General features: G+C 48.6%; 1 protein-coding gene across 3 annotated transcripts in view; it reads left to right on the top strand.

Moving 5' to 3' along the window:
* Nucleotides 1-26,053, top strand: part of LOC119966574 (meiosis-specific coiled-coil domain-containing protein MEIOC-like) — a 158,920-nt gene that overhangs the window by 109,813 nt on the left and 23,054 nt on the right. For 2 of the 3 annotated variants that reach the window (XM_038798496.1, XM_038798497.1), the window contains 2 exons: nucleotides 9,992-11,810; nucleotides 20,869-21,003. In XM_038798496.1, the coding sequence (XP_038654424.1) occupies nucleotides 9,992-11,810; nucleotides 20,869-21,003 (1,954 nt within the window). The remainder of the gene's footprint in view (nucleotides 1-9,991; nucleotides 11,811-20,868; nucleotides 21,004-26,053) is intronic. The other variant, XM_038798499.1, reaches the window with a different exon arrangement.

Below are 26,053 nucleotides of genomic sequence, written 5' to 3'. Positions count from 1 at the left end.
AATGCATTTTGGAAGGTCTAATGCAGGTAGGGAATATACAGTGAATGGTAGAACCCTCAAGAGGATTGAAAGTCAGAGAGATTTAGGTGTACAGGTCCACAGGTCACTGAAAGGGGCAACACAGGTGGAGAAGGTAGTCAAGAAGGCATACGGCATGCTTGCCTTCATTGGCCAGGGCATTAAGTATAAGAATTGGCAAGTCATGTTGCAGCTGTCTAGAACCTTAGTTGGGCCACACTTGGAGTATAGTGTTCAATTCTGGTCGCCACACTACCAGAAGGATGTGGAGGCTTTAGAGAGGGTGCAGAAGAGATTTACCAGGATGTTGCCTGGTATGGAGGGCATTAGCTATGAGGAGCGGTTGAATAAACATGGTTTGTTCTCACTGGAACAACGGAGGTTGAGGGGTGACCTGATAGAGGTCTACAGAATTATGAGGGGCATAGACAGAGTGGATGGTCAGAGGCTTTTCCCCAGGGTAGAGGGGTCAATTACTAGGGGGCATAGGTTTAAGGTGCGAGGGGCAAGGTTTAGAGGGGATGGACGAAGCAAATTTTTTTACACAGAGGGTAGTGGGTGCCTGGAACTCGCTGCAGGAGGAGGTGGTGGAAGCAGGAACGATAGTGACATTTAAGGGGCATCTTGACAAATACATGAATAGGATGGGAATAGAGGGATACGGACCCAGGAAGTGTAGAAGATTTTAGTTTCGACGGGCAGCATGGTCGGTACGGGCTTGGAGGGCCGAAGGGCCTGTTCCTGTGCTGTACTTTTCTTTGTTCTTTGTAGATGCACATGAAATTTAGGTTCAACTGCTACATTTACTGTTTTGTTTTTAAGTTTGAAGTGAGTACTATGAATTTGAAAATGGCAGTATTTTTAGGCCGCAGTTATATTGTATTTGGTTTGACCTCAAACCATTTATGATTGTCTCCTAGACTGGGCCTTATCAATGCAGCTTTCGTGTACTTAGCTCACTGGCCAGATGAGCTCCTCGGAGATTGGGGGGCCATTTTGAAAGAGTGCCCCGACCTTTAATTAAGCTTAAGAATCCCCCACAGTGGTTAGCACAGTTGCATCACAGCTCCAGGGTCCCAAGTTCGATTCTCGGCTTGAGGCACTGTCTGTGCGGAGTTTGCATGTTCTCCCCGTGTCTGAGTGGGTTTCCTCCGGGTGCTCCGGTTTCCTCCCACAGTCCAAAGATGTGCAGGTTAGCTGGATTGGCCATGCTAAATTGCCCCTTAGTGTCCAAAAAATGTTAGCTAGGGTTACCGGGTTACGGGGATGGCTTGATGCGTGGGCTTAGTTAGGGTGCTCTTTCGAAGTGCCGGTGCAGTTTCATGTTCTCCCCATGTCTGAGTGGGTTTCCTCCGGGTGCTCTGGTTTCCTCCCACAGTCCAAAGATGTGCAGGTTAGGTGGATTGGCCATTTGCGTTGAAGTGCACATAACCTCCTTGGAAAGGTGTAATGTAATTCACTGTTGTTCAATCAAAATCCTGAAACTCTCTCTAACAGCACTGGGTGCACCTACACCAGCGGTTCAAAAAGGTGGCTCACTGTCATCTTCTCAGTGGCAATTAGGGATGGGCAACAAATGCTGGTCTTGCAGAGGCATTCACAGGTGAATATAAAATTTAATTCTTTTGTCCTGAATGACCTAATCTTAAGGACAGAATCGAACGGAAAGTTTTCTAAGTGTCATTATGGCAGGTTTTGCTGGGAGTTGGCCGCCCGCTCTGTTGGCGAGTTCTCCACTGCTATCTAACGACACTTAGTCACTTATTTGGGCCCTGGAGAGTTTATTACTGGTTTAGCCCACAGTTAGAATTATTTTCATCACTGGGGAGCTGAACTCACTGGCCAGACGAGCTCCTCGGAGATTGGGGGGCCATTTTGAAAGAGTGCCCCGACCTTTAATTAAGCTTAAGAATCCCCCACAGTGGTTAGCACAGTTGCATCACAGCTCCAGGGTCCCAAGTTCGATTCTCGGCTTGAGGCACTGTCTGTGCGGAGTTTGCATGTTCTCCCCGTGTCTGAGTGGGTTTCCTCCGGGTGCTCCGGTTTCCTCCCACAGTCCAAAGATGTGCAGGTTAGCTGGATTGGCCATGCTAAATTGCCCCTTAGTGTCCAAAAAATGTTAGCTAAGGTTACCGGGTTACGGGGATGGCTTGATGCGTGGGCTTAGTTAGGGTGCTCTTTCGAAGTGCCGGTGCAGACTCAGTGGCTCCTGCACTGTAAATTCTATGATTCTGTGAACCCCACCCATGGGCAATGCCATGGTGGCAGTGCCAATGTGCCAGCCTGGCAGTGCCAACATGTCTGCCTTCCAGGGGAAGGGCCATGGAGCCTCCATGCACTGTCCCTAACCACCCAGGGGCCTCCAATAGCCTGGGAGACCTCCCAGCTGCCTTCCGCCTAGTCCACTTTTGTAGACCCGGGAGGCTGGTAGATCCCGGGTGAGCATGCTGAATTTGGTTTAAAACTGGCTTAAGCGAGCACGACTTGGTCATGCACATTATGGGCGGGTCCTGATCCCAACATCGCGAGGCTCACTGGTTGCTGGGAAGCTCGCGGGAGACTTCACTCAGCATCTACCGGCTGCATCGCGCTCCTGTTCGAGCATGGCGCAGCCGGTAGATCGTGCCCGTAAGCTCCTGCTATGGTGGCAAGCCTATGTTGCTATAGAATCTTTCCTTTGTTACTGTAAAATGTTTTGTTTCGATATATTTTATTCCAAACACACACATCAAAATAAACATGAAACTGAGTTTGTTCATTTTCCCCTCTTTTAATCCCTAACCCCCCACCTTACCCCTCCACCCGGTGATAAACAATTCCTCAAATACAGCAGAAACAGCCTCCACGGCACAGAAAACCCCTCCTCCGACTCCCTATGGGCATACTTTATCTTCCCCAGCTTAAAAATTCCATGCAAATTCCCCAACCACACTATGACGCCTGGCATGCTGCCGACCGCCAGTTCAATATCCATCGCCGGGCAATCAGAGAGGCGAAGGCCACGACATTGGCCCCCCTTCCACTCCTGTAGCCCCGGCGCCTCCGACACCCCAAAAACTGCAACCAGAGGCACAGCCTCATCCTAACCCCCACAGTCCCCAACAAGCTCTTGAGCACCACCTCCCAAAAGCTGGAATGATTTTAATAGTAGTCAGATTCATCTAATAATTTTTATATGTGCAAGATATATCAAGGGAATGGTGATGTGATTTATAGGCTAGTAATCCCGTGGAACTGACTTAATACTCTGGAGAAAGAAGTTCAAACCTTATGATAGCAGCTTCTGGAATTTAAATTAAAGTAACTTTTTATAAAGCTTGGTTAAGTAGTCTCATCTCAATAATACTTTTTAAAAAATAATATTTTATTGAGGTATTTTTCTAACAGTAACATAAACAATGACATCAACATGGTAAAATAAACATTTCCCCCCCCAGCCCAATCTTCACGCACCTCAACCATTCAACAACAATTTCCCCTCCACCCCCAAACCCCTTGGAATACTGCATCTGCTGACATTTTAATTTTCCCCGAGAAAGTCGACGAACGGCTGCCACCCCTGGGTGAACCCTAACATTGACCCCCTTAAGGCGAACTTTATTTTCTCGAGACCGAGAAACCCAGCCATGTCACTAACCCAGGTCTCTGCGCTCGGGGGCTTCGAGTCCCTCCACATTAACAAGATCCGTCTCTGGTTAAGTAGGGTTGCCAGGGAGGCAAAGGCCAGGACGTCGGCCTCTTTCGCCCCCTGAACTCCCGGATCTTCCGACACTCCAAAGATCGCTACCTCCGGACTCGGCACCACCCATGTTTATAGTACCGTAGACATTGTCTTAGCAAAACCCTGCCAAAACCTCTAAGCTTCGGGCATGCCCAAAACATGTGGACATGATTTGCTGGGCTTCCCGCGCACCTCGCACACCTATCCTCAAACCCGAAGAACTTACTCATCCTAGCCACTGTCATGTGAGCCCGGTGGACTACCTTAAATAGGCTAAGCCTGGCGCATGATGAGGAGGTATTAACCCTGCTTAGGGCATCCGCCCATAGACCCGCCTCTATCTCTCCTCCGAGCTCATCCTCCCACTTGCCCTTAAGCTCCTCCGCTGGGGTTTCCTCCGCCTCTGAAAGCTCCTGGTAAATATCCGATCCCTTCCCCTCTCCCACCCAGGTACTGGAAACTACTCCATCCTGTATCCCCCGTGGCGGCAGCAGTGGAAAGGCCGGCACCTGTTTTCTTAGGAAGTCTCGCACCTGCAAATACCTAAAACCATTCCCTGCTGGCAATTTAAATTTATCCTCCAAAGCTTTCAAGCTGGAAAAGATCCTCCCCCCCCCCCCCCCCCCCCCCCCCCCCCCCCCCCCCCCCAGCCCCTGCAAGTTCCTCTCCAGCCCTGAGCAGATGTCCCAAATCCTGGTCGGTCAGTTTATCCATCCTGCAGCCCCTAACTCTCATCCTAACAAGCTGAACCTCACAACCAGTGGACAAAGGCTCCTCCACTCTGTGTCCCCTTACTTGCTTCACTTGCAGTCACATTCTCCTGCCCCTAACCACTGACCAAATCCTTCGAGGTATGATTGACTCCTGGTATAAAGTACCCAAGTAACATTCCCCTTCCCTGATGAGTCTGCTGACTCTGCCTCCAACTCACTAACTCTGACCCAAATGTCCTCTGATCACAAACACTTATTGCAGACGTGTTTGCCCTGGATCCTGGATCTCTCACATACCACATAAGGGTAATACCATATTACACTTACCACCAATGTTTGTATTATTTTTAAACCTTAGGAATAGAATAGACCGTAACCACTTACCAGATACTCCCCGAATAGCTAGCTTCTAACCCATAGTAGAGCAACAACAAATTCCTGTAAGGTAAAAAAATTCTAGAAGGCAAAAGCAAAGGAGCACATCCCTGCTTCCCCAACTCATCCAACTCCCTTAATCACACAACACCCCACTTTGTTCAAAGTCTCAGTGCAATGTCTGTTTATGGCCGCAATTCTCCTGATTTTACTCTATCGCACTGAGATGTCTGTTTATGGGTGCAATTTTCCTGTTTTGACTACAAGTGCTCCCACCAGCGGAGAATTGGAGGTGCTTTCCGCTGCTCACGTGCTATTCGGTGGCACTTGGAAACCTTTTTTTCAGGAGATCGAGTTTTACGTTGGACTTGAGAGGGGCAGGGTGTAAACTCGCTACCATGTCCCGCTCCTCAGAAGGCACTTTTGGAAAGGGCGGTCCCACCTCTAGTGGAGATGCAGTCACAGAGCAAGGGACTGCATGAGGGAGTGCTGGTAACTAGCATTGAAGATAGCACAATCGCTTCACAGCTCCAGGGTCCCAGGTTCGATTCCGGCTTGGGTCACTGTCTGTGCGGAGTCTGCACATCCTTCCCGTGTGTGCGTGGGTTTCCTCCGGGTGCTCCGGTTTCCTCCCACAGTCCAAAGATGTGCAGGTTAGGTGGATTGGCCATGATAAATTGCCCTTAGTGTTGGGTGGGGTTACTGGGTTATGGGCATAGGGTGGAGGTGTTAACCTTTGGTACGGTGCTTTTTCCAGGATGGGCCGAATGGCCTCCTTCTGCACTGTAAATTCTATGATCTATCCAGCGCTTGCAGGTGCAGTTAGAAGAGTCAAACCACCTGCAGGAGTAGGAGGTGGTGTCGACAATGTGTGCCACCCAGGCCAATACCGCACGGGTGGTGTCCGCGGTGGATGCTATGGGGGAGTGGGGTGGGGCGAAGGTTTTGGCCATGGGTCAAGATATCCAAGGTCTGGGGGCACGCTGTGCAGGCGGTGGCCGAGGCACCAGACAGGACTGCCCTATCACAGGCAGCCATGTACCAGGGCCACCAGGACATTGTGGCTTCACGACCGATTCTCTGCCCAATCACATTTCGCGATTCCGCGTCAGCCGACGGAGAATCCCACTCCTGGTCTTTCCAGGAAGTTCTTCAGAACAAAGAGAGGTTCTCTTTAAGAAAACTGTGGTTAGAAAGGATATCTGCTAAAAAGAGGAAGCACTTCAGAGTTAATGTAACTCTGTAGAGCTATAAAAAGAAACAACAGTAATCCGCCTCCCTTTGAAGTAGCCTGTCAATTAAGGGTCTTATGAAAGGCAGTGGACCAAGAATTTGAATGTAAACAGTTGAGTTCAAAGATTTTAGGTTACTAAACATGCACAGAGGCGTGGAAAGGTTAAAGGGGAATGAATTTGACTGCGAATAAGGCACTTCAAAGGTTTTCAACTTATCAAAGGGAAGACTTTTACCTTCAAATGACAAATCTTTGAACTTGACATGCTGGGAGAAAGTTTAATGGTTTTAAGGCTAGAGAGAACACTTCCATCTTCACCTGACAGATCTTTGAACTTCACATGCTGGGACAGACATTAAAAGGTTCCAACACATCAGAGGGAAGACTTTAAACTGAAACTTGATTTGTTGAAAGACAGTTTAATGATTTTCAAGGCTACAGATGGGAAGACCTGCCAACTAACCCCCATATGGTAAAAAACCCTGACCTGAGCCTCTCCTGCCCAGCCCAAGATACCCTAATCCCCACCTTCCCTGAAGGATCCTCCCTCAGCATCCTGGAGACAAGTGTAGAGAGGGTACTCATTCCCTTGTACCCCGCTCGGAGTACAAAGCGCCAGGTCCCCGTTTGTCAGGACTTGCACCAAATCACACCAGCGTGCCTCCTGGCTGGAGCATCCCATGAGGCGTCCTGTCTGATAATGATACAGTATTGAAATGAAGTTAATTAGGTGCATGTTCCCTCTGGGCAAGAACCTCGGCGGCGCGGGCCACGGGTTTGACACTTGTTGGGAATTCCGTTTTTGCCTTCACACCCAATTCAACGGGGGATTGCAATTACCACCTAGGGCTAGACACTCTGAAAAATTGACCCCCCCCCCCCCCCCCCCCCATATATCCTTCTCAAACTAAGAAGTTAGCTGACCCCAGTTACTGAAAAACCGATTTAAGCTACTTTCCTTAATTATCTAACTTAGCTGCTCTTCTAGCAGATCCCTGAAACCCTGCTTAAAGCCTGTAAATTTAGATTTCAGTTAGATACTAACTACAGACAAAATAGTTTTTTTATTCTCTTAATCACCCAAATTGCCAGCAAGCATAGCCGTTTAATGAGCATTTATGAGATGCAAATACGTCTTCTGACCTAGATCAGCCAGAGAGTTTTTAAAAATAAATTTAGTGTACCCAATTAATTTTTTCCAATTTTGCATGGCCAATCCACCTAGCCTGCACATCTTTGGGCTGTGGGGGTGAAACCCACACAAACATGGGGAGAATATGCAAACTCCACACGGACAGTGACCCAGAGCCGGGATCGAACCTGGGACCTCGGCACCATGAGGCTGCAGTGCTCACCCCCTGCGCCACCGTGCTTCCCACGATCAGCCAGAGAGTTAAGCCACCATCAAAATTGGGAGACCAAAATTCCGAAATAATTTCCCGATAACGGAAAGCTGATTTTTCCCATTACTCCAAATCTTATGCCCCTGCACGCCATGAATCTTGCTGCTAGTAGAAGGGGAGTATGGCGCCCCTTTGCTCAAGACACAAGTCAGGAGTGTGATGGACCACTCTCCACTTGACTGGATTAGTGCAGCCGAATTAATACACAAAATGCCTTCAGGAAAAAACAGTCTACTTGATCAGCACCCCAATAAGTGATTATTATTATTATCCTCACCTTAGCATTCAGTCCGACCACTACTGCTGCACAGGGACAGCAGTATGTAACATATAGGGAGTTCCAGTATTTTGACCCAATGACAGTGAAGGAACAGCAATATAGTTCCAAGTCGGGGTAATCTTAGAGGAAAGATTGCAGGTGGTGACGTACCCAAGCATCTGCTGCTCCTGTCCTAAGTGTCACAGGTCGTGGGTTTGAAAGGTTTTGTTGAAAAGACTTGACAAGTTGCTGCAGTGCATTTCGCATTGATTGATAGATATTTATTGTCACATGTACAGTGTCAGCGTACTTTGGTACGTGACAATAAATATCAATAAATCAATATGAAATGCATTGCAGCAACTTGTCAAATCTGTTCAACAGAACCTTTTAAACCCACGGCCTGTGCCACTTAGAAGGGCAGGGGCAGCAGATGCTTGGGTACATCACCATCTGCAATTTTTCCTCTAAGATTACCCTGACGTGGAACTATATTGCCGTTCCTTCACTGTCATTGGGTCAAAATACTGGAACTTAAGGGCGGCATGTGGCACAGTGGTTAGCACTGCTGCCTACGTCGATGAGGACCCGGGTTCGAATCCCGGCCCTAGGTTACTGTTCGTGTGGAGTTTGCACATTCTGCGTGGGTTTCACCCCCAAAACCCAAAGATATGCATGGTAGGTGGATTGGCCATGCTAAATTGCCGCTTAATTGGAAAAAAAAATAATTGGGTACACTAAATTTATATTTAAAAATACTGGAACTCCTTAACAGCACTGTCAGTGTACCTGGAATTTACGTAGTCCTTTTCTTTCAGCAGCTGATATCATGAGAAACATTGGGCGCGATCTTCCCAAAAGGGAACAAAGTCCCCTAGCAAGCGTGTTTAGCCACATGTTTCCCAGCACCCGCAGTGCCGAGAAACACATGGCTATTTAATGTGACTCATGTTGAATAAGGGGCCGAAACGGGGGAACGCGCAGCCGAGGCCGCACATAGCCCAATTTTTTACAATGGGGAGCTCCACTTGCCAGAACTCTCCATTGAGGGGCTGTTTAGCACACAGCTAAATCGCTGGCTTTGAAAGCAGACCAAGCAGGCCAGCAGCACGGTTCGATTCCCGTAACTGCCTCCCTGAACAGGCGCCGGAATGTGGCGACTAGGGGCTTTTCACAGTAACTTCATTTGAAGCCTACTCGTGACAATAAGCCATTTTCATTCATTGTAGCGAGAAATCGGGACACCATTTTAAAATGGCACCCTGATCTCCGAGGCACAAAAAAAAGTCCGCAACCCCTTCCCATCCCAAACGCAACATGAGAGGGTGCCTCGCAACCCCAGCCCAATCACGTGTGTGCAAAAATGCCAGCTTGGCACCATGGCAGTACCCCTGCCAGCTGACAGTGCCACCTGGTTACTGCCTGGCTGGCACTTTTGGGGTACCCAGGTCGCACCAGCTGTGCCAGGGCATCACCCTGCCCAAAGGACATGCAGCTGGGGCCTCCGATCCCCTTGGAGACCACCACAAGTGCCATTCCATCTGGTCCCTGTTTGTGGGGATCAGTACCAAACGGCACTCGTCCGAGGTCCCCGAGGCAAAGGGATTGAATCCCAAAGCTTCAATTACCTTGGAAATCTGCACATTAGCGTAAGGCTGACTGCCTCCCAATATGCAGATTTGCTAAAAAATGATCCTGCTCATTGTGGGCAGGATTCTCCTTGCAAGCTCTCGTGAGATTGTGTTGAATCTCACGAGGCTTTGAGAGCAGAGTGGATCCTGGGAGCGGGGTCTCCCGGCTTTCACCGCCACACTGTGCCTCGGCGAGATGCTTTTCCATGGCCGGAAAGTGCCCCCTTTGTGTCATGTGTACTTTTATCAGTCATGACCTGACTTCAGTATATTGTTGAAAAATTGAAGTAAGTTAAGGAAGTGCTATCTATCAAAATCCGACCATGGTTTCAAAGTTTAAAACATTTTTTAGAGTACCCAATTCATTTTTTCCAATTAAGGAGCAATTTAGCGTGGCCAATCCACCTAGCTTGCACATGTTTGTGTTGTATGGGCAAAACCCACGTAAACACGGGGAGAATGTGCAAACTCCACACAGATAGTGGCCCAGAGCCGGGATTTGAACCTGGGACCTCGGCGCTGTGAGGCCGCAGGGCTAACCCACTGCGCCACCGTGCTGCCCTCCATGGTTTCAAAGTTCATGCTGATGCTTCATAAGGTTTATGTATTTCAATTGTAATTGTTCTATTTCCTGCAGGGGTTCATCCTCTAGGTTGTTTCAGTCAATTTGGTCTACTGCAAATGAAGATGCCATTGAAAATACTTTGAAAAATAACATGGATCACAGAATTTCAAATCGTTTAGGTATTTCTCAATACTATGAAGAAAACTCTCAAGCGTTAGCTGAAACAGGAACATTTGATGAACTTTATCAGGGTTTCCAAAGTTTTAATCTTTCAGAACCATGGATGGCCATGATTAATAAGGATACCAATCATTGTGATTCTCGGCCCGGTGATGTCTCTTCGGTGAGAAACAATACCTTGCCTCATAAAGAAGGGTTCTCCTTACAGACTAAGGAATTTGATTGCTGTTCACGAGGTTATGAGGAAACAGAAAGGGGAGTTTCTGATTTTTCTACTCGTAATTTCCGGAATAATTGTAGTACTAGTGATACAAACACACGCAAGGAGCAGTACAAAACTGACCGATTTAGAGAGAATAAATTTGCAACATTTGGAATTAAAGATCATAGCCGGAGTTCTGAAAATAGTTACAGCCCACATGTTGGTGAACTGTGGGGAAAAGTGCTGCAGGAAAAGCAACCAATACAAAAGGGATATGAAGACTTCAGTACCAGTCCTCTTAAAAATAGCTCTTCTGTTTCACAAATAAACTTTCATGGGCATCAGATTTCCAAGGAGAATGGCTTTGTAACTGACATGAACCGAAAATCTGCTTTAGACTTTACAAAACAGGAAAACCATGCTCGTATTTTACGAAGCAATTTTGAAAATCAATGTGAAAAGCTTCATCAGAATTGCTTAGATGGCCTTCCCAGGTCATCTGAATATGTTAATTTGACAAATATTATGCCACAGAGAGGTGAATATAGTCCTCATTCTTCCCAAAGCAGCTTGCTGTGGTCTGACAGCCACATGTTGAGCTCCTCTGGTGAGCCTAGTCCAGTGTTTAGAAAAGATGGGAACATAATTTCAACAAGCTCGCAGACAACTATTTCTGCTGTAAGCAGCGGGTCCCCAGCACAGTTACCAATTTCTGGTGTCCTTCAACCTACATATTATCCTTCGGCAGCACCATTGGATTCCTTGAGGCACAATGGATGCCAAATATTTCCTAGCAATACCATTAATGATTGGGGTTCATCCAATGCTGGTGTTCAGGTGCAAGAACAAAAGAAGACTAATACATCATTGCAAATTGAATCTTCTGGGACCAGAGATAATCAGTATCGAAAATCATCTACAGGCTTTGGTACCAACTGGACACCACATCGCAATGCCGGTAATGATGAGCCAGGCAAATATTTCAGATTTCCTAACAAACATGGACACAATGGTGCTAACAACAGAGATGATAAGAGAGGACGGAAAAATGGGTATCCACATTCTTTTCAGTCTGGACCATTTAGTCAAAATCACCAACAGTATAATGGTTACTGTAGAAAGCAAGAACAGGATTGTAGCAATTTGTCTGATTTTATTAATCACTCTTTTGTACCCCCATTCCCATTCATGATGCCTGATTTTAAGCAAAATCAAAACTTTTCTCAATTTGGCCCACATGGATTTTCTTCAACCAGTTTTCCTTTTCCTCCTTCAACATTTCCATTCCCTGAACTTATTGACTTTTTTCATTATGATGATTTTAATCAGCTGCACCCTTTTATGAATGACCTTTTTGGTAGCGATATGACCACACCGTACTTTGGTTTTCCACCACCATTTTCCAAGTACAGACCTATGAAGAATCGCAGTGGCCCAGCAAATGAACTTCATATTCGACTAGAAGAGTGTTATGAGCAATGGCGGGCTTTGGAAAAGGAGAGGAAAAAGGTAAAGAACTTACAGGAAATACTGTGGTGTTTATGTTTACTTCTGGTCTTTGCACATGCTTGAATGAACCACTAAATAATTACTAGGAAAGGCATTGTCAGCTAGTCAAAGAGAATGCTGAAGAAGGGAACTGAATGTAGAGTTTAAGAATATTTCTTATACTTTGCTGAGCATCATGTAGCAGTTTAAAACAAAATACTATTTAATTATAATAGTTTGGTTTTGCAGAACTTGAAAAGATTATCTGTAATTCACCCTATTAACTGAAAAATATTATTAAAATTAAATATTTTTCAAAGTGCATCGACTTAAATACCTGGAATTTAAAACACTTAAAAGCATTTTAAGGGCTCAAATCATGCACAGTAGAGATAGTTCTCACAAGTAATGATTAAAGCCGTGGTAATGTTGAAAGATATTTGTTCCATTTAATTACAGATAAAATTATCTTTAGATATCTCAACTGCTTTTGCTCATCTCAGTAGTTTAAAACCCTTTGACTGTCTCGTTAGATTAATTAAATATACTATTGTCATCTGTTGAGGCTTGACTTTCTGGAACATATAGGGCATGTGACCCCTTGAGCCTGTTCCATCATTCAACAAGATTATGGCTGAACGTCAACCTCAACTCAACTTTCTTGCCCATTCCCATATCCTTTTTCTTTAAAATCCAAATATCTATTGATCTCAGCCGTAATTATATATATGCATACTTCAAAGTTTCACAAACTTGAGTGAAGAAATTCTCCTTATCTCGGTCCTAAATGGCTGACTCCTTATCCTGTTTTGGACTCACCTGCAAGCAGAACATTGATATTGTGAAAGCCTCTCAGAATCTTATACGTTTCATTGTAATCATCTTGGTCTTCGAAACGTCTGAGGTTTCAGGTGCATCCGAACCAATCTTTTCTCGTAGGACAGCTCCTGCACCCCGATAATCACATCAAACCTTTGTTGCACTCCCTTTAAGACAAGTATATCTTTCCTTGGTTTACAGAGATCAGGATTGTGCACCGAAGCTCTGGTGTGATTTCACCAAGTCTCTAAAGTTGCAGCAGGACTTCCTTATCATGTGCTCCAAATCCCATGTCATAAAGACAAACATGCCATTTGTCTTCCTAACTGCTTGCTGTACCTGCTTTTTTAAAACTTTGCTGTGTTTGTGTACTTGGACACTTAAATTCCTCTTAAACCAACATTTAATGCTTTACCACCAGTTTTTAAAGAAACTTGAGACGGAGTTCTCCCAACCCACCCTTGGTGGGTTTGGTGGTGGGCAGATGCAGAGAATCTTGCGGGAGCCAAAAAGTCAGAAACCTGTAGGCGTAAAATCGTGTTGCAAATCTCCCAATGGCGGGTTAATGGCAGGTTGGTCATCCCGCTAGCAGGTGGCATGAATTCCATTTGCATCTCATGAATGCTCATTAAAACAACTGCCCGGCAGCATCCTGCCAGGCCTTCTAATCTTGCGTCACACCAACGGAAAATCACACCGGCGTCAAACCTGATTGATGAGTGGCGTGCACAGACAGCCCTCAGTTCGGCAGAGACTTTGAGGTGAGTGCAACAAAGACTGCTTGCCATGGTGCTGCACCGTTCCTGATAACATAAAACAGGAACATCCTGCCCGACAGCTTCCCCCCCCACCATGCTGGTGCCACACACCAGCTTTTATCTGGACAGCACTCCCAGCACTCATGCAGTCACCACAACAATGATCCAAAATTGGAACAGGGCTGTAGTAGTGGAGGTGCAGTGGTGGCATGGCGAAGACTATGGGGTGGCAATGTGGGAGGAGGGCTGTGCAAGGAGAAGAGTTAGGGAAGGGCAAACAATAGGGGGGACAATGGAGGGGGGTGGGGCAAGGGTGAGGGTTCGCAATGGAAAGCAAGGAAGTGGATGGATGAAGAGGTCAAACAATGGAAGGTAGAGGGAAAACTGAATTGGGGATGGGGGGAGTAGGAGATGGGCCCCAGACAAACAAGGATGTTATGGATCGGACATGTGTTACTGGAAAGAGATGAGCACAAACTGCAGGTTATGGGGTTTGCACAAACATTGAACAGGTCGGGGCTGCAATGGTTTGTGAAAGTTACTGTTGTCTATAGTCTTCTATGAAAACAGGAACTATGTCTAGACTCCCATTTATGTTCAAGGGCTGGCAGACAGGAGTCACAGAGTGCTTGCTGCGAAATGGAAACAAGTCACAGATGATAGGCAATCCAGGAGCTATGTGGACCTCACAGTCAGAAGTGTGGGAGGACCACTAAGCTGAGCTCTGGGGCTACTTGGAACACATAGTCACTTGGTACCACTACAGTAAACAGGGTCCAGGTCAATTTCACAAGACACAAACATTGTTCCCCATGAAGCTTGATTTCTAAATTTGCCCTTTTAAGGGATAGACATCTGTGGAGAAAGAAACAGAGTTAATGGACTCAAAAATTAGCACTGTTGCTTTCTTAACAGAAGTTGCCAGACATGCATTTTCTGTTTTTATTTCAGATTTCCAGCATTTGCAGAATTTTTTGGCTTTTATTGTCATCATTATGTGAACTTTGCTCTGGCCAAGGATATCTAGGCTCACAGGTTCATGGGCTTTGGCACTATCTCTGGTTGCCAAGAGTGCAGGGAGCAATAGACTGCACCCATATGTCTTTGCAGGCTCCCTGGCAAAAATCGTTGGAGTTCATCTACCGCAAAGGGTTCCATTCCATTAATGTGCAGTTAGTGCGCGACGATCAAAAGCACATCCTGCACATTTGTGCATGGTTCCCTGGGAGTTGCCATGACTCCTGCATCCTCAGTCATTCCCACATGCCTTGGACCATTGAGGGGGTCACAAAGTCTGCCGGGATGGATGCTGGGGTTTAAGGACCACCCACTTAAACACTGGTTCATTGCTCCATTGCGTCGCCCTGAGACTTCAGTCAAAGAAAAATACAATGCTGCTCACGCCACCACACTCTCATAGAGCCGACCATAGAACTTCTGAAGATCCAGTTCAGATGCCTGGATTGCTCAAGTGGCTCTCTGCAATTTGCACTAGAGAGGGTTTGCCTATAATAGCAAGCAGTTTGCTGTGCCCTGTACAATCTGGCTATGCAGAGAGTGAGGCCCTGCTAGAGGGTTAACTAGAGGAAGAGGAACCCTACGTCGACACAATGGAACCATGAGGAACCGCCAGGGCTGACAGAGCCAGATGATGCCGGGGCTTGAACCAGCTGCCCCTCCATCCAGTGGTGATTCCCAGGGCCCTATGGGCACCGAGCGGGAGGAAAGGGCGCTGGGTGGCTATCCAGACCTGACCCATGGAGTGGCAACGGTGGCCACCAGCTTGCTCGAGTTCCATCCCTCTGATGAGGATGTGTCTCACAGCCAGCGCATGGGACAGGGTTACACACAATAAACACCCTTGTGCACAACCAGTATGATGCTTCTGTCACTTTCTGTTGCAATGCAGGCCGACCTCCGAACCCTTGGCCCAACTCTCCAGACATCTCCCCCTCCCAGTGGCACTCATCCACCCTCTGGCCGTGGACATGTCCCTGGAGCTGTGTCCCAACCCCAGGGTGTTTGGATGTTGACAGCTGTGTGTGTGCTGTTGCCTCGCGCAGTGTCAGGCACAGTGTCCATGCATCAAGGTGTGTATTGGGATGCTAGGCAATGACTTCCACATACTACATGGCCAACCCATCCACGGGAATCCACTTGGATTATGTGAAGTGCTCACCTAACCACGATTGCCAATTCCCTATTAGCAAAAGCCTCAGCCACACAGCCAGAGGCCTCGGCAGTCAATGGGGGTGTTGGGGCAGCTGGGCAAGGACAAAGGTTTCCCCCAGAATGGGTACACACGATCCTGGGGTTGGCATGGTGGTTCTGCGCACTGTTCCCCGCCACATTCCCATGGTGGCCCATCCCTGTGGAGGATCTTCCACCCCCAGCCGAGGGACCCCACCCCAATGCAATCTCAGCATCCCCAGGCTCTTTGTCTGTGAGCAAAGATGCTACTCACCTCGTCGGCTCCTCACAGAAGCCCTTCGGCCAGGTTCACGTTTTTCAAGGAGTACTCACCGGCGCCAGTGGGAGCACTTGATGGGGGGCGGCACTGAATGACGGGAGGCCGTTGGATATGGGGTCGCTCTCGTTATTAATTGCATGGAAATATGGATTAAGTGGTAATAATTGGTTTTTCGCCACGTTGCGGCAAGATCCTGATTTCGACTATGGGAGCAGGCTGGGTGCATCTCAACTATTTGGCGCCTGGCGCAGTTCTCGTTTTCGGCCTCTCCCGCTATTCACTGGCTTCATTTCGCTCGAGCCAGAGCGCAACGAGGCCGGAGAAGAAGAGAGTATCCGTTTGAGTACATGATGCTATGCTGAGAGTTTGATAGTGGAGGGAGCTGAGAGAGGCCGTACCCTGGCAGAGTGGATGAGATCATTGGACGGCGTTTTATGGGCAGGTGACAGTCACGCTGACCTCCTCGGCTACAGTCTGCCAGGCAGGGGAGGTGAGTTTGTTTGCTTCTTTGAGCTGTCCCCAGGGGTGGAGAGCCTGGGCTGGAATAATTTTTTTTTTAATAGTCTTTATTCTCACAAGTAGGCTTACATTAATACTGCAATGAAGTTATTGTGAAAAGCCCCTAATCGCCACGTTTCAGCACCTGCTCGGGTACACTGAGGGAGAATTCAGAATGTCCAAACTACCTAACAGCGCGTCTTTTGGGACTTCTGCCAGGAAACCGGAGCACCCGGAGGAAACCCACGCAGACACGGGGTCTGCAGACTCCGCAGACAGTGACTCAAGCCAGGAATTGAACCTGGAACCCTGGCACTGCGAAGCAACAGTGCTAACCACTGCGCTACCGTCTGCCCGGGGCCTTGGCACTGAAAGTTGATGCTGCCTTCTTGAGACTGCTAGCTTTTTACCTCTGCGTTGCTGACATCCTGCACTGTCTGGCGAAGACACGTGGCTCGAGAGTGATATGAGTGTGCTGGACTGGTTTAAATATGGCGCCGGGACCTTCCAACCCGCCGGCTGATGGTGAGCAGGCGAACCAGCAGGTAGCTCAGCAGGAGAGTCAGAGATTAATTCATCTGTGCATAATTAATGACGTTCCAAGCACTGAATCTGGTGTGGGATTCCCCCCACCCCATTCTGTCCAGTAGACAGGCAATGCCGGAGCCGCCCGCCACTGCACGTGGTCTCAAAATGGGAGAATTCCATCCTCTGTTTTTCTAATCTTCCTACCAAAGTGAATAACCTCACATTTTCCCACTTTGTACTTCGCCTCCAATATTCTTCTGCAAGCACTCATCCTATGGATTTTGGAGGAAAAATCACTCTTCTGCGACTTCAGGAATGCACTAATTGCAACCATCTTCATGAAGAAAGATCCATTTTGTTGTGGAAACGGTCCAGATATTTCCCTCTTGTCTGTAGCCAGGAAACTCTTGACACACATTTACCTGAATTACCTACTTCCTGACGCTAAGGAAATCCTCCCAGAGACACAGAGTGGCTTTTGACCTTTACAAGAGGAATCTCTAACATGGCCTTTGTTGGCAGACAAATCAAAGAAAATTATCGAGAACAAATCCAAGAACTCTTTGACATTCATTTATTGGCCTGACCAGAGCATTTGACTTGATGAATTACAAGGCTTTCTGGATTGTTTTCCAATTATTTGGAACTTTCATCACAATCCTGCAATTGTTTCATGATGATATGACTGAAACTGTCTTAAGTGGGAGATCTGGACAGGGTTGGGTAAGGATAAATGATAGCCCCATACTATTTACGATCCACTATTCACCTCATCAAAGATAAACTGTCCCCTCATACCAGTAATAATTACCAACTAGGTGGAAAACTCTAACCTCAGTCACCTCTATGCCACAACTACACTGACCACCATACTACTGATCTACTTTTTGCACATGACGCAGTGTTGTTGTGGCCTAATCTGCACCAAATTTGCAAACGACACTCAATCTCTCAATTTTGCAAGCAAGAATCTCGGACTGTTCTTGAGTATTGCCAAAGCAAAACTTATGTATTAACCCACGCCTGGCTAGCCAGATATTCCACCCCCCCTGTGTGATGAAGGAGAAACTGGAATATTTGAACATTTCCCAGATTTTGGCATCCACCTCCCAAAAGACCACTATTGATCTAACAGTGGATCAGCAGCACCAGCTCAGCGTTCTACAAACAAATGTTTGACAACAAAGACCGTTGCAAGTCAACAGAAGTCCTAGAATGCAGAGCAGTTGCTGCCATGTCATTCCTGCATTGCAGTGAGACTTAGACTGCATATCAGTGACACATAAGAATAATAAATAAATTCCGTCAGCAATGGGCGCGATTGAACTAAATGGGAATAAAGTCCCATAGCGAAAGCATTTAGCCACAATTTTCCCAGTGCTCGCAACACCGAGAAACAAAAGGCCATAAAACGTGACTCGTGTTTAATAAGAGGCCTCAATGGGGAGTGCGCGGCTGAAGCCGCACATAGCCTCGTTTTGTACACGGAGGAGTTCCAGTCACCGGAACTCCTCAGTGTAGCGAGAGAATGGGACGCCATTTTTAAATGACATCCCAACTCCGAGGCTCCGAAGCAACCTTCGCACCCCCTCCCCCTCGCAACACCCATGCAGGGGAACCCCGGCCTGATCACACCCATGCAAAAAATGCCAGCTTGGCAGTGCCAGACTGACACCATGGCAGTGCCCTGCCGGACTGGCACCCAGTTCACACTGCCTGGGTGCTTGGCTGGCACCAGAAGTTGCAGGATATTACCCTGTCCAAAGGGCATGCACCTGGGGGCCTCAGATCCTTTGGGAGATCCCCATGAGTGCCGTCCCATCTGGTCCTCATTTATGGAGACCAGTACTGAACGGCAATCCTCCAAGACGAAGGAGATTGATCCCATGCCTTGGGTGACTCGCGAATCTGCACATTAAAGTGAGATGAGCTATCTCGCTCTAATATGCAAATTTTCTATAAAAAAAAAAGAGATCCTGCCCACATCCTTCTCATACCAGACTCCCCGAACAGGTGCCGGAATGTGGCGACTAGGGGCTTTTCACAGTAACTTCATTTGAAGCCTACTCGTGACAAGCGATTTTAATTTCATTTCATTTTTTCAATGGGCGGGATTCACGTCACAACATCACGTGGGATTGCGTTAGATCTCGTGAGGTATTGCGAGCCAGTTAGATCCCGCAGCAAGGTCTCCCAGCTTTTATTGGCCACGCTGCGCCGCGACGCACTGGTTTTCGGGCGCAGCGTGGCCGTTTGATCGCCCCCCCATACCTATGCCTTACCTCTGTTTTCAATGGGAAGACTATTAAACAAATGCTAGTGTCCTTGTTGAAGCCAGCTTGACAAGCATTCAGGCAAAACTGCAAAATCAACTTTCATGCACTGAACACCACGCCAGAATTACCAAAAACTACATACTTGACCAGTCCTGTTTGGTTGGCTCTCAATGACCAACGTTTGGGGAATTGTTTCAGAGACATTCTGAAGCTCTTTTGAAGCATAGGAGCATTAACATTTATGTCCGGTGGGAACTTGTTATCAAGCGCTTATAACAGTGACAACCTGTCCATCAAGCTGCTTGATGCTAATAGTTACAATATCTTAATCACGAGGGAGAATGGTAGCAGAAAAGGAACAAAAAGGAAGCAAATCCCTCACTATAGATCCCACTCCATTGTGGAGCGCCTGCCCCATGTGCCCAAAGATATGTACGTTGAGAATCGGCCTGTTCAGTGGATATTCATGACCCTGAGTTCACATCATCCTCAAATCGACAAATCCATCTGCCACCAACTTGTTTATACCCCTTTGAAGAATTTTCTCAGGGAGGCAGATTTTGGTGCAAGATGGGTAATTAAGAATATTCTTTTCTATTTGCTTTTACTTCTACATGGTACTACCCCTGTCGTTTCAGACAACTACAATTGGGTTGCTGGTTCAGTTGCTCTGACACACGAGATGCCAGGAATAGATATCCTCTTAACCCCTTCTTGGTCTTTTGGCTAAGATGAGTGCGAGGTCAGGTGTAATGCCTGAATCTAGTATGTCTGTGGGGACCATGAATTGGATTCAATTTGAATACTTTTCACTGTACTTCGGTACATGTGACAAATATCAATCAATAAATCAATCAAATGGTTTTTGGAGCAGGCAAGGAGCTGGATTAGGTGTTTGTCCCTGTCCACACTCTGAGCTCTGGCTTTGTAACTCTGATAAAGGAATAAAAAAAAAGGAATAGACATCCTCTGAATCTTGGAGCCCTTGAAGGCCCCACCATAACCTGCCCACCTACCTCTGTGCAGAGGTAGACCTGGTCATGGGGCAGTAGACAACTTGTGCGGCTGAGGGAGGGAGGGCAAAGGCTGAGAAATGGAACCTTGAGAAGAGCTCCCACTGTCATTAACCCTTTCTCCATCTTCCTGCTCAAGGCCTAACTGCATTCCTCTGCTAACCAAGAATATAAGAGAACTTGGCTGCATGTTACTGTGGCATTCAGCAATGAAGGCAATTCTTTGTTTGATGCTTTGTAAACTGGCAAAGAAACACTACTCCAATTGTGGCTGTACCAATGCCCTATATAGATTCACTTGCCTCCTTGCATTTATAATTAGTGCCCCTATATTTAGCACTCAGGATGCCAGTTACTGTTTTTATGGTCATTTCTACCTGAAACCTTTTTTTCGAAGATCTGAATCTAGATCTTTCTGTTCCTTCTATTGAGAATTTTTATCTCATACGGGTATGTTTCTATTCTGTTGTACTAAAAATGTACTGATTGAATTTCCGACATTTCTGCAGTTCATTAGTGTTCTTCATCGTTTACCAATTCTCTGATTCGTATCGTTAGCAAATTTTGATATTCCTCTACACTTAAGTCCATACATGTTCACAGACGATGTGAACCTATTCATCAAAGTTTCTTCCCAAACTTGTAACGGACACCTAGGAAGACAAATTTAAAACATTGATCTCATTCTTCACTTTTATTTTATTTTTTTTATTACAGACTGAAGCTGAGCTTGCAAGAAATTTTCCTGGAAAGCGAGTGTCCAGTTCAAACAATACTCCTATTCCTCGCCTGCCTTCCAATCCCTCAAGAGTAGATCGTTTAATTGTTGATCAGTTACGTGAACAAGCTAGGGTAGGTTTCGTATTAGGAGTGTTTGTTTTCTGTTTAATTTTTTACCACAATTTGTTTTTGTTGTTTTATCCATTTTCTCAGGCCTTAATTAATTACAAAATATACAACTTTGAATTTTTTTGTAAACAAAATAAGTTAATTTTAAAATAACATTTTGAGTTAAAAAGGCATAATGGAATATCGGACATGCACTGAGCATTTGTTAATGTATATAGTAATTTTAAGGCTGTAGATTTTTACCCAAAAACTCAGTGTTTTGCAACAAAAAGAATAGGGAAGCAACCTGAATATTGGCCACTCATGTTGCATCTTTGAACTGGGTATGAAAGAACAACCCTCGGCAATGCATAACTACTTTCTTCATTCAGTTTTCCTTTCCTTTCTGTGGCCACGAAACTAAAATTATGGGCACAAATCTGTTACTTGTTCTAGTAGTACAACTTTTAAACATTAATTACCCATTTTAATATTCAGTTAAATTTGTTTCTCTATTTTCCCGGATCTCACTGGACCATGCAGAAGAGAAGCCAGGAAAACTGAGATAAATGCTAGGAGGTGTGAGATTGTCTTTGTGACAATTATTGTTTTCTTTTCTCCTTCAGCTGTGCTGCCTTCATCTTTGCAATTTTGAAAATAGGCACCTTTCTGGAACTTATAAGTGGTTTTCTAAGCATCCCACATTGAACTGCATATAAGAGAAAATCAATGTTGGGTGGCATAGTGGGTGACTGTGGCATTTACATGTTCTCCCCGTGTCTCCGTGGGCTTCCTCCAGGTGCTCTGGTTTCCTCCAGCAGTCCAAAGATGTGCAGGTTATGTGGATTGGCCATGTTAAATTGCCCCTTAGTGTCCAACGGTTATTAGGTGGGGTTATGGGGATATGGCAGGGGAGTGGGCCGAGGCGAGGGTGCTCTTTCGTAAAGTCACTGCAGAGTCGATGGGCCGAATGACCTCCTGCACTGTAGGAATTCTATGATTCTATAAATGTGGCTGGAACCTTTCTACTACACTTGAATTTCCTGTCTTCGCAAACCCCACTCTGATGCTCTGAGACACACCGCTATGGCCTCTCAGCTTCTGTATCCAATCCCATGCGACCTCATAACGTTCATGTAAACTGTGCCCCTCTACACACCACTCATGGTCCCTCATACATTCCCTGCCAACCTATGCCTCTCTACCCTCCTCATGGTTCCTTAAATTCCTTATACCTCTGTGTCAACCTATGCCCCTCTACAACCCTTGTGGTCTCTCATCTACCCCCCATGCCAACTTATTTCTCCTCACTCCTCTGCCAACCTTTGTCCATCACCCTTTACCCTCCATGCCAACTCATCTACTATTTCTCATGGGCAGACCTCGGGAACCATGTTGACATGAAATAAAGTTCTACGTATTTATTACAGACTTCACTATCTTTAAAAAAAAACTATCATTGATTTAAAAAAACTATTCAATAATTTAAATCCCTTCAAGTATATAATCTTGTAATTCAACATTTGTATTCATTGCCCCACATTAAAGACAGCTAATCTCTTTATGACCACTTGGAGTTGCCAATCAAACTGAATTTACAGGCCACTACTGTGATAGGTTGTGGAAGCAGCAGAGCAGAAATGACACTGTAATAGCATTCAGACTTATGTGAACAACATCCATTGAAATTTCAAGCAAAATTTTTTTTCAGTATTTGAAGGGCATGGTATTTAAATGACTTGACAGCCTGACTATTCCACAAATTTTATCCAAATTTCACAACACATTCATGTCCACTTCTAACAATCCCAAAGGAAACTTGACCTCTCTCAAAGGGTATCTGACCTCTTCCAAAAGGGTATCTTACCTCTTTAAATAACTCAAGCAAGTTCCGATCATTTCCTCAATTGTCTAAAGCCCACAAGTCATGTTTCAGAAGCTCGAGTGACCAGAATTGCTTCTGTATGAAGGTAGATGAAATTTTAAATATGCAGCTGCATCTGTGAACTGCGAATATGTGACCCTGATAACCCTTCCCACCACCAGCAGAAATGTTGGGTGCTGGGCTTAACAGCGAGACTTCAGGGGTGGGATACTCCGACCCCCCCGCCGGGTCGGAGATTTGCCGGGGGCCGGCGTGAATCCCGCCCCCGTTGGCTCCCGAAGTCACCGACTGGTAAAAAGTCGGCGAGGCGTCAATCCCGCCGCCCGCCTCGGAGAATGGCAGGGACCGGCTCGACGCTATGGACCCCGGTGCTGCCCGTAGTCTCCCGGCCGGATGGGCCGAAGTCTCACTGACATGACCACTGGTCACGTCGGCGTAAATCAGAACACCTATTTAACGGCGTCAACCAGTGCTGATGGTTGACGCCGTACAGCATTGAGGTAGGTCACGGCGTGGGGGGTGGCCTCAGGAGAAGTGATGGTGTGTCTGTGAGTGGAGGGGGGAGGGGGTTGAGAGCGAGTGCCGGGGAGGGGGGTGAGAACGAGTGCCAGGGAGGGGGGGTGAGAGCGAGTGCCGGGGAGGGGGGGTGAGAGCGAGTGCCGGGGAGGGGGGGTGAGAGCGAGTGCCGGGGAGGGGGGTGAGAATGAGTGCCAGGGAGGGGGGTGAGAACGAGTGCCGGGGAGGGGGGGTGAGAGCGAGTGCCGGGGAGGGGGGGTGAGAGCGAGTGCCGGGGAGGGGGGGGGACAGTGCCGGGGAGGGGGGTGAGAGCAAGTGCCGGGGGGGGGCAGTGCCGTGGAGGTGGGGTGTGAGCGAGTGCCGTGGGGGTGGGGGTGAGAGTGAGTGCCGGGGAGGGGGGGGGGGTGAGAGCGAGTGCCGGGGAGGGGGGGACAGTGCCGGGGAGGGGTGGACAGTGCCGGGGAGGGGGGGCGGTGAGAGCGAGTGCCGGGGATGGGGGGACAGTGCCGGGGAGGGGGGGGGGGGGGGTTAGAGCGAGTGCCGGGGAGGGGGATGGGGGGGGGGGGGAACAGTGCCAGGGAGGGGGGTGAGAACGAGTGCCAGGGAGGGGGGTGAGAGCGAGTGCCGGGGAGGGGGGGTGAAAGCGAGTGCCGGGGAGGAGGGTGAGAGCAAGTACGGGGGGGGGGCAGTGCCATGGAGGTGGGGTGAGAGCGAGTGCCGGTGGGGAGGGGGTGAGAGTGAGTGCCGGGGAGGGGGAGACAGTGCCGGGGAGGGGGGGGGTGAGAGCGAGTGCCGGGGAGGGGGGGTGAGAGCGAGTACCGGGGAGGGGGGTGAGAGCGAGTGCCGGGGAGGGGGGTGAGAGCGAGTGCCGGGGAGGGGGGTGAGAGTGAGTGCCGGGGGGAGGGGGGGGGGGTGAGCGAGTGCCGGGGAGGGAGGGTTAGAGCGAGTGCCGGGGGGGGGGGGTGAGCGAGTGCCGGGGAGGGAGGGTTAGAGCGAGTGCCAGGGAGGGGGGTGAAAGCGAGTGCCGGGGGGGGGGGGGGGGGGGGGGGGGGGGACAGTGCCGGGGAGGGGGGGACAGTCCCGGGGAGGGGGGGTGGCAAAAGTGAGGTCGTCCGCCTGGCCAGGTGCCATCCTGAGCATGGAGGGCCACCCGCCCAACAGGAGGAGGGGGAGCACGAAGAGGAGGAGGAGCACGAGGAGAGGGTGGAGGACGTTGTGGCGCCACGGCGACGGAGACGTCCGAGGAGGCCCTGTGTGTACCGGCCCCGTTCGTCGTACCAGGACCTCACGGACCGGGAATGCAGGAGGAGACTCCGGATGAGCCGGGAAACCGTGGCATACATCTGCAACCTGCTGGTACACCTGGCACCGCGTGGCACTGGGGGAGGACACCCTCTCCCCGTGTCCGTCAAGGTTACGGTGGCCTTGAACTTTTATGCCACGGGGTCATTCCAGGCACCGAGTGGGGACCTGTCCGGCATCTCGCAGACATCGGTGCATCCGGGCAGTGACGGACGCCCTTTATGCCATTGCGGACCGCTACATCTGGTTCCCTGTGGACCGGGCGAGCCAGGATGCCCGGGCCGTGGGCTTCTCTGCCGTGGCCGGTTTTCCCATGGTCCAGGGCGCGATCGATGGGATGCACGTCGCCCTGCAGCCACCTGCAGATAATAGGGCTGTGTTCACCAATAGGAAGGGGACCTATTCCATGAACATCCAGGTGGTCTGCGACCACCGCATGATTATCCTGCACGTCTGCGCCCGGTACCCGGGAAGTGTTCATGACTCATACGTGTTGTCATAGTCTTACATCCCCGGCATGTTCAAGGGACGCCACCCCTGGCTGAGGGGCTGGTTGCTGGGCGACAGGGGTTACCCGTTGCGGTCGTGGCTGATGACGCCTACATGGAAGCCACAGAGTGACTCGGAGAACAGCTACAATGATGCCCATGCAGCGACAAGGGGTGTGATAGAGAGGTGCTTTGGCGTGCTCAAAATGCGTTTCAGGTGCCTGGACCTCTCTGGGGTGCCCTCCTCCAGATAGGGTCGGTCACATCATTGTGGTGTGCTGTGACCTCCACAACATAGCCCAGCAGAGGGGTGATGTGCCGCAGACAGAGGGGGGAGTGGAGGAGCAGCAGGAAGAAGCGCAGACATCCCCAGATGGGGGAGATGGGGGCAATGGTAAGGGCAGATGGGCTGGACATAGGCGGGTGGCTGCCCACCGTTACCGGCTGGGCCAGCGGGCATGGGACAGGCTGATAGCCACCCGGTTCACTGACTAGAGGGGCGTGGCAATCGGCGAGTATGGCCACATACCGCACACCATGGCAACATCCGACCACCCTCACCCACCCAGCACCAACACCCTCACCCCTCCCCATACCCACCCAGCATCAACACCCTCACCCCCACCCCACCCGCATGCACACCACCCCTCCATTGCACATCCACCTGTGGCACAACGGGCCGGGCTCACACGGTCGCCGGTGGAAGCGTGTCTATTGCAGGTCATGGAGGATGATGAAGACCCGCTCTGCGATGAGCTCCTGGCTCCACATCGTTGGACAATGTCTGACCCATGGCCACAGTACCACCATCCACCCGGATCATCCCTGCGTGCGGCCGTGACACTGCAGCACACGGTCCCGTCCTCTGCCCGGGGGGATGGAG

The sequence above is a fragment of the Scyliorhinus canicula genome, chromosome 5, assembly GCF_902713615.1.
Source record: "Scyliorhinus canicula chromosome 5, sScyCan1.1, whole genome shotgun sequence".
NCBI classification, from domain to species: Eukaryota; Metazoa; Chordata; class Chondrichthyes; order Carcharhiniformes; family Scyliorhinidae; genus Scyliorhinus; species Scyliorhinus canicula.
The sequence above is the reverse complement of the archived record's forward strand: the minus strand, read 5'-3'. Positions and strand labels throughout refer to the sequence as shown.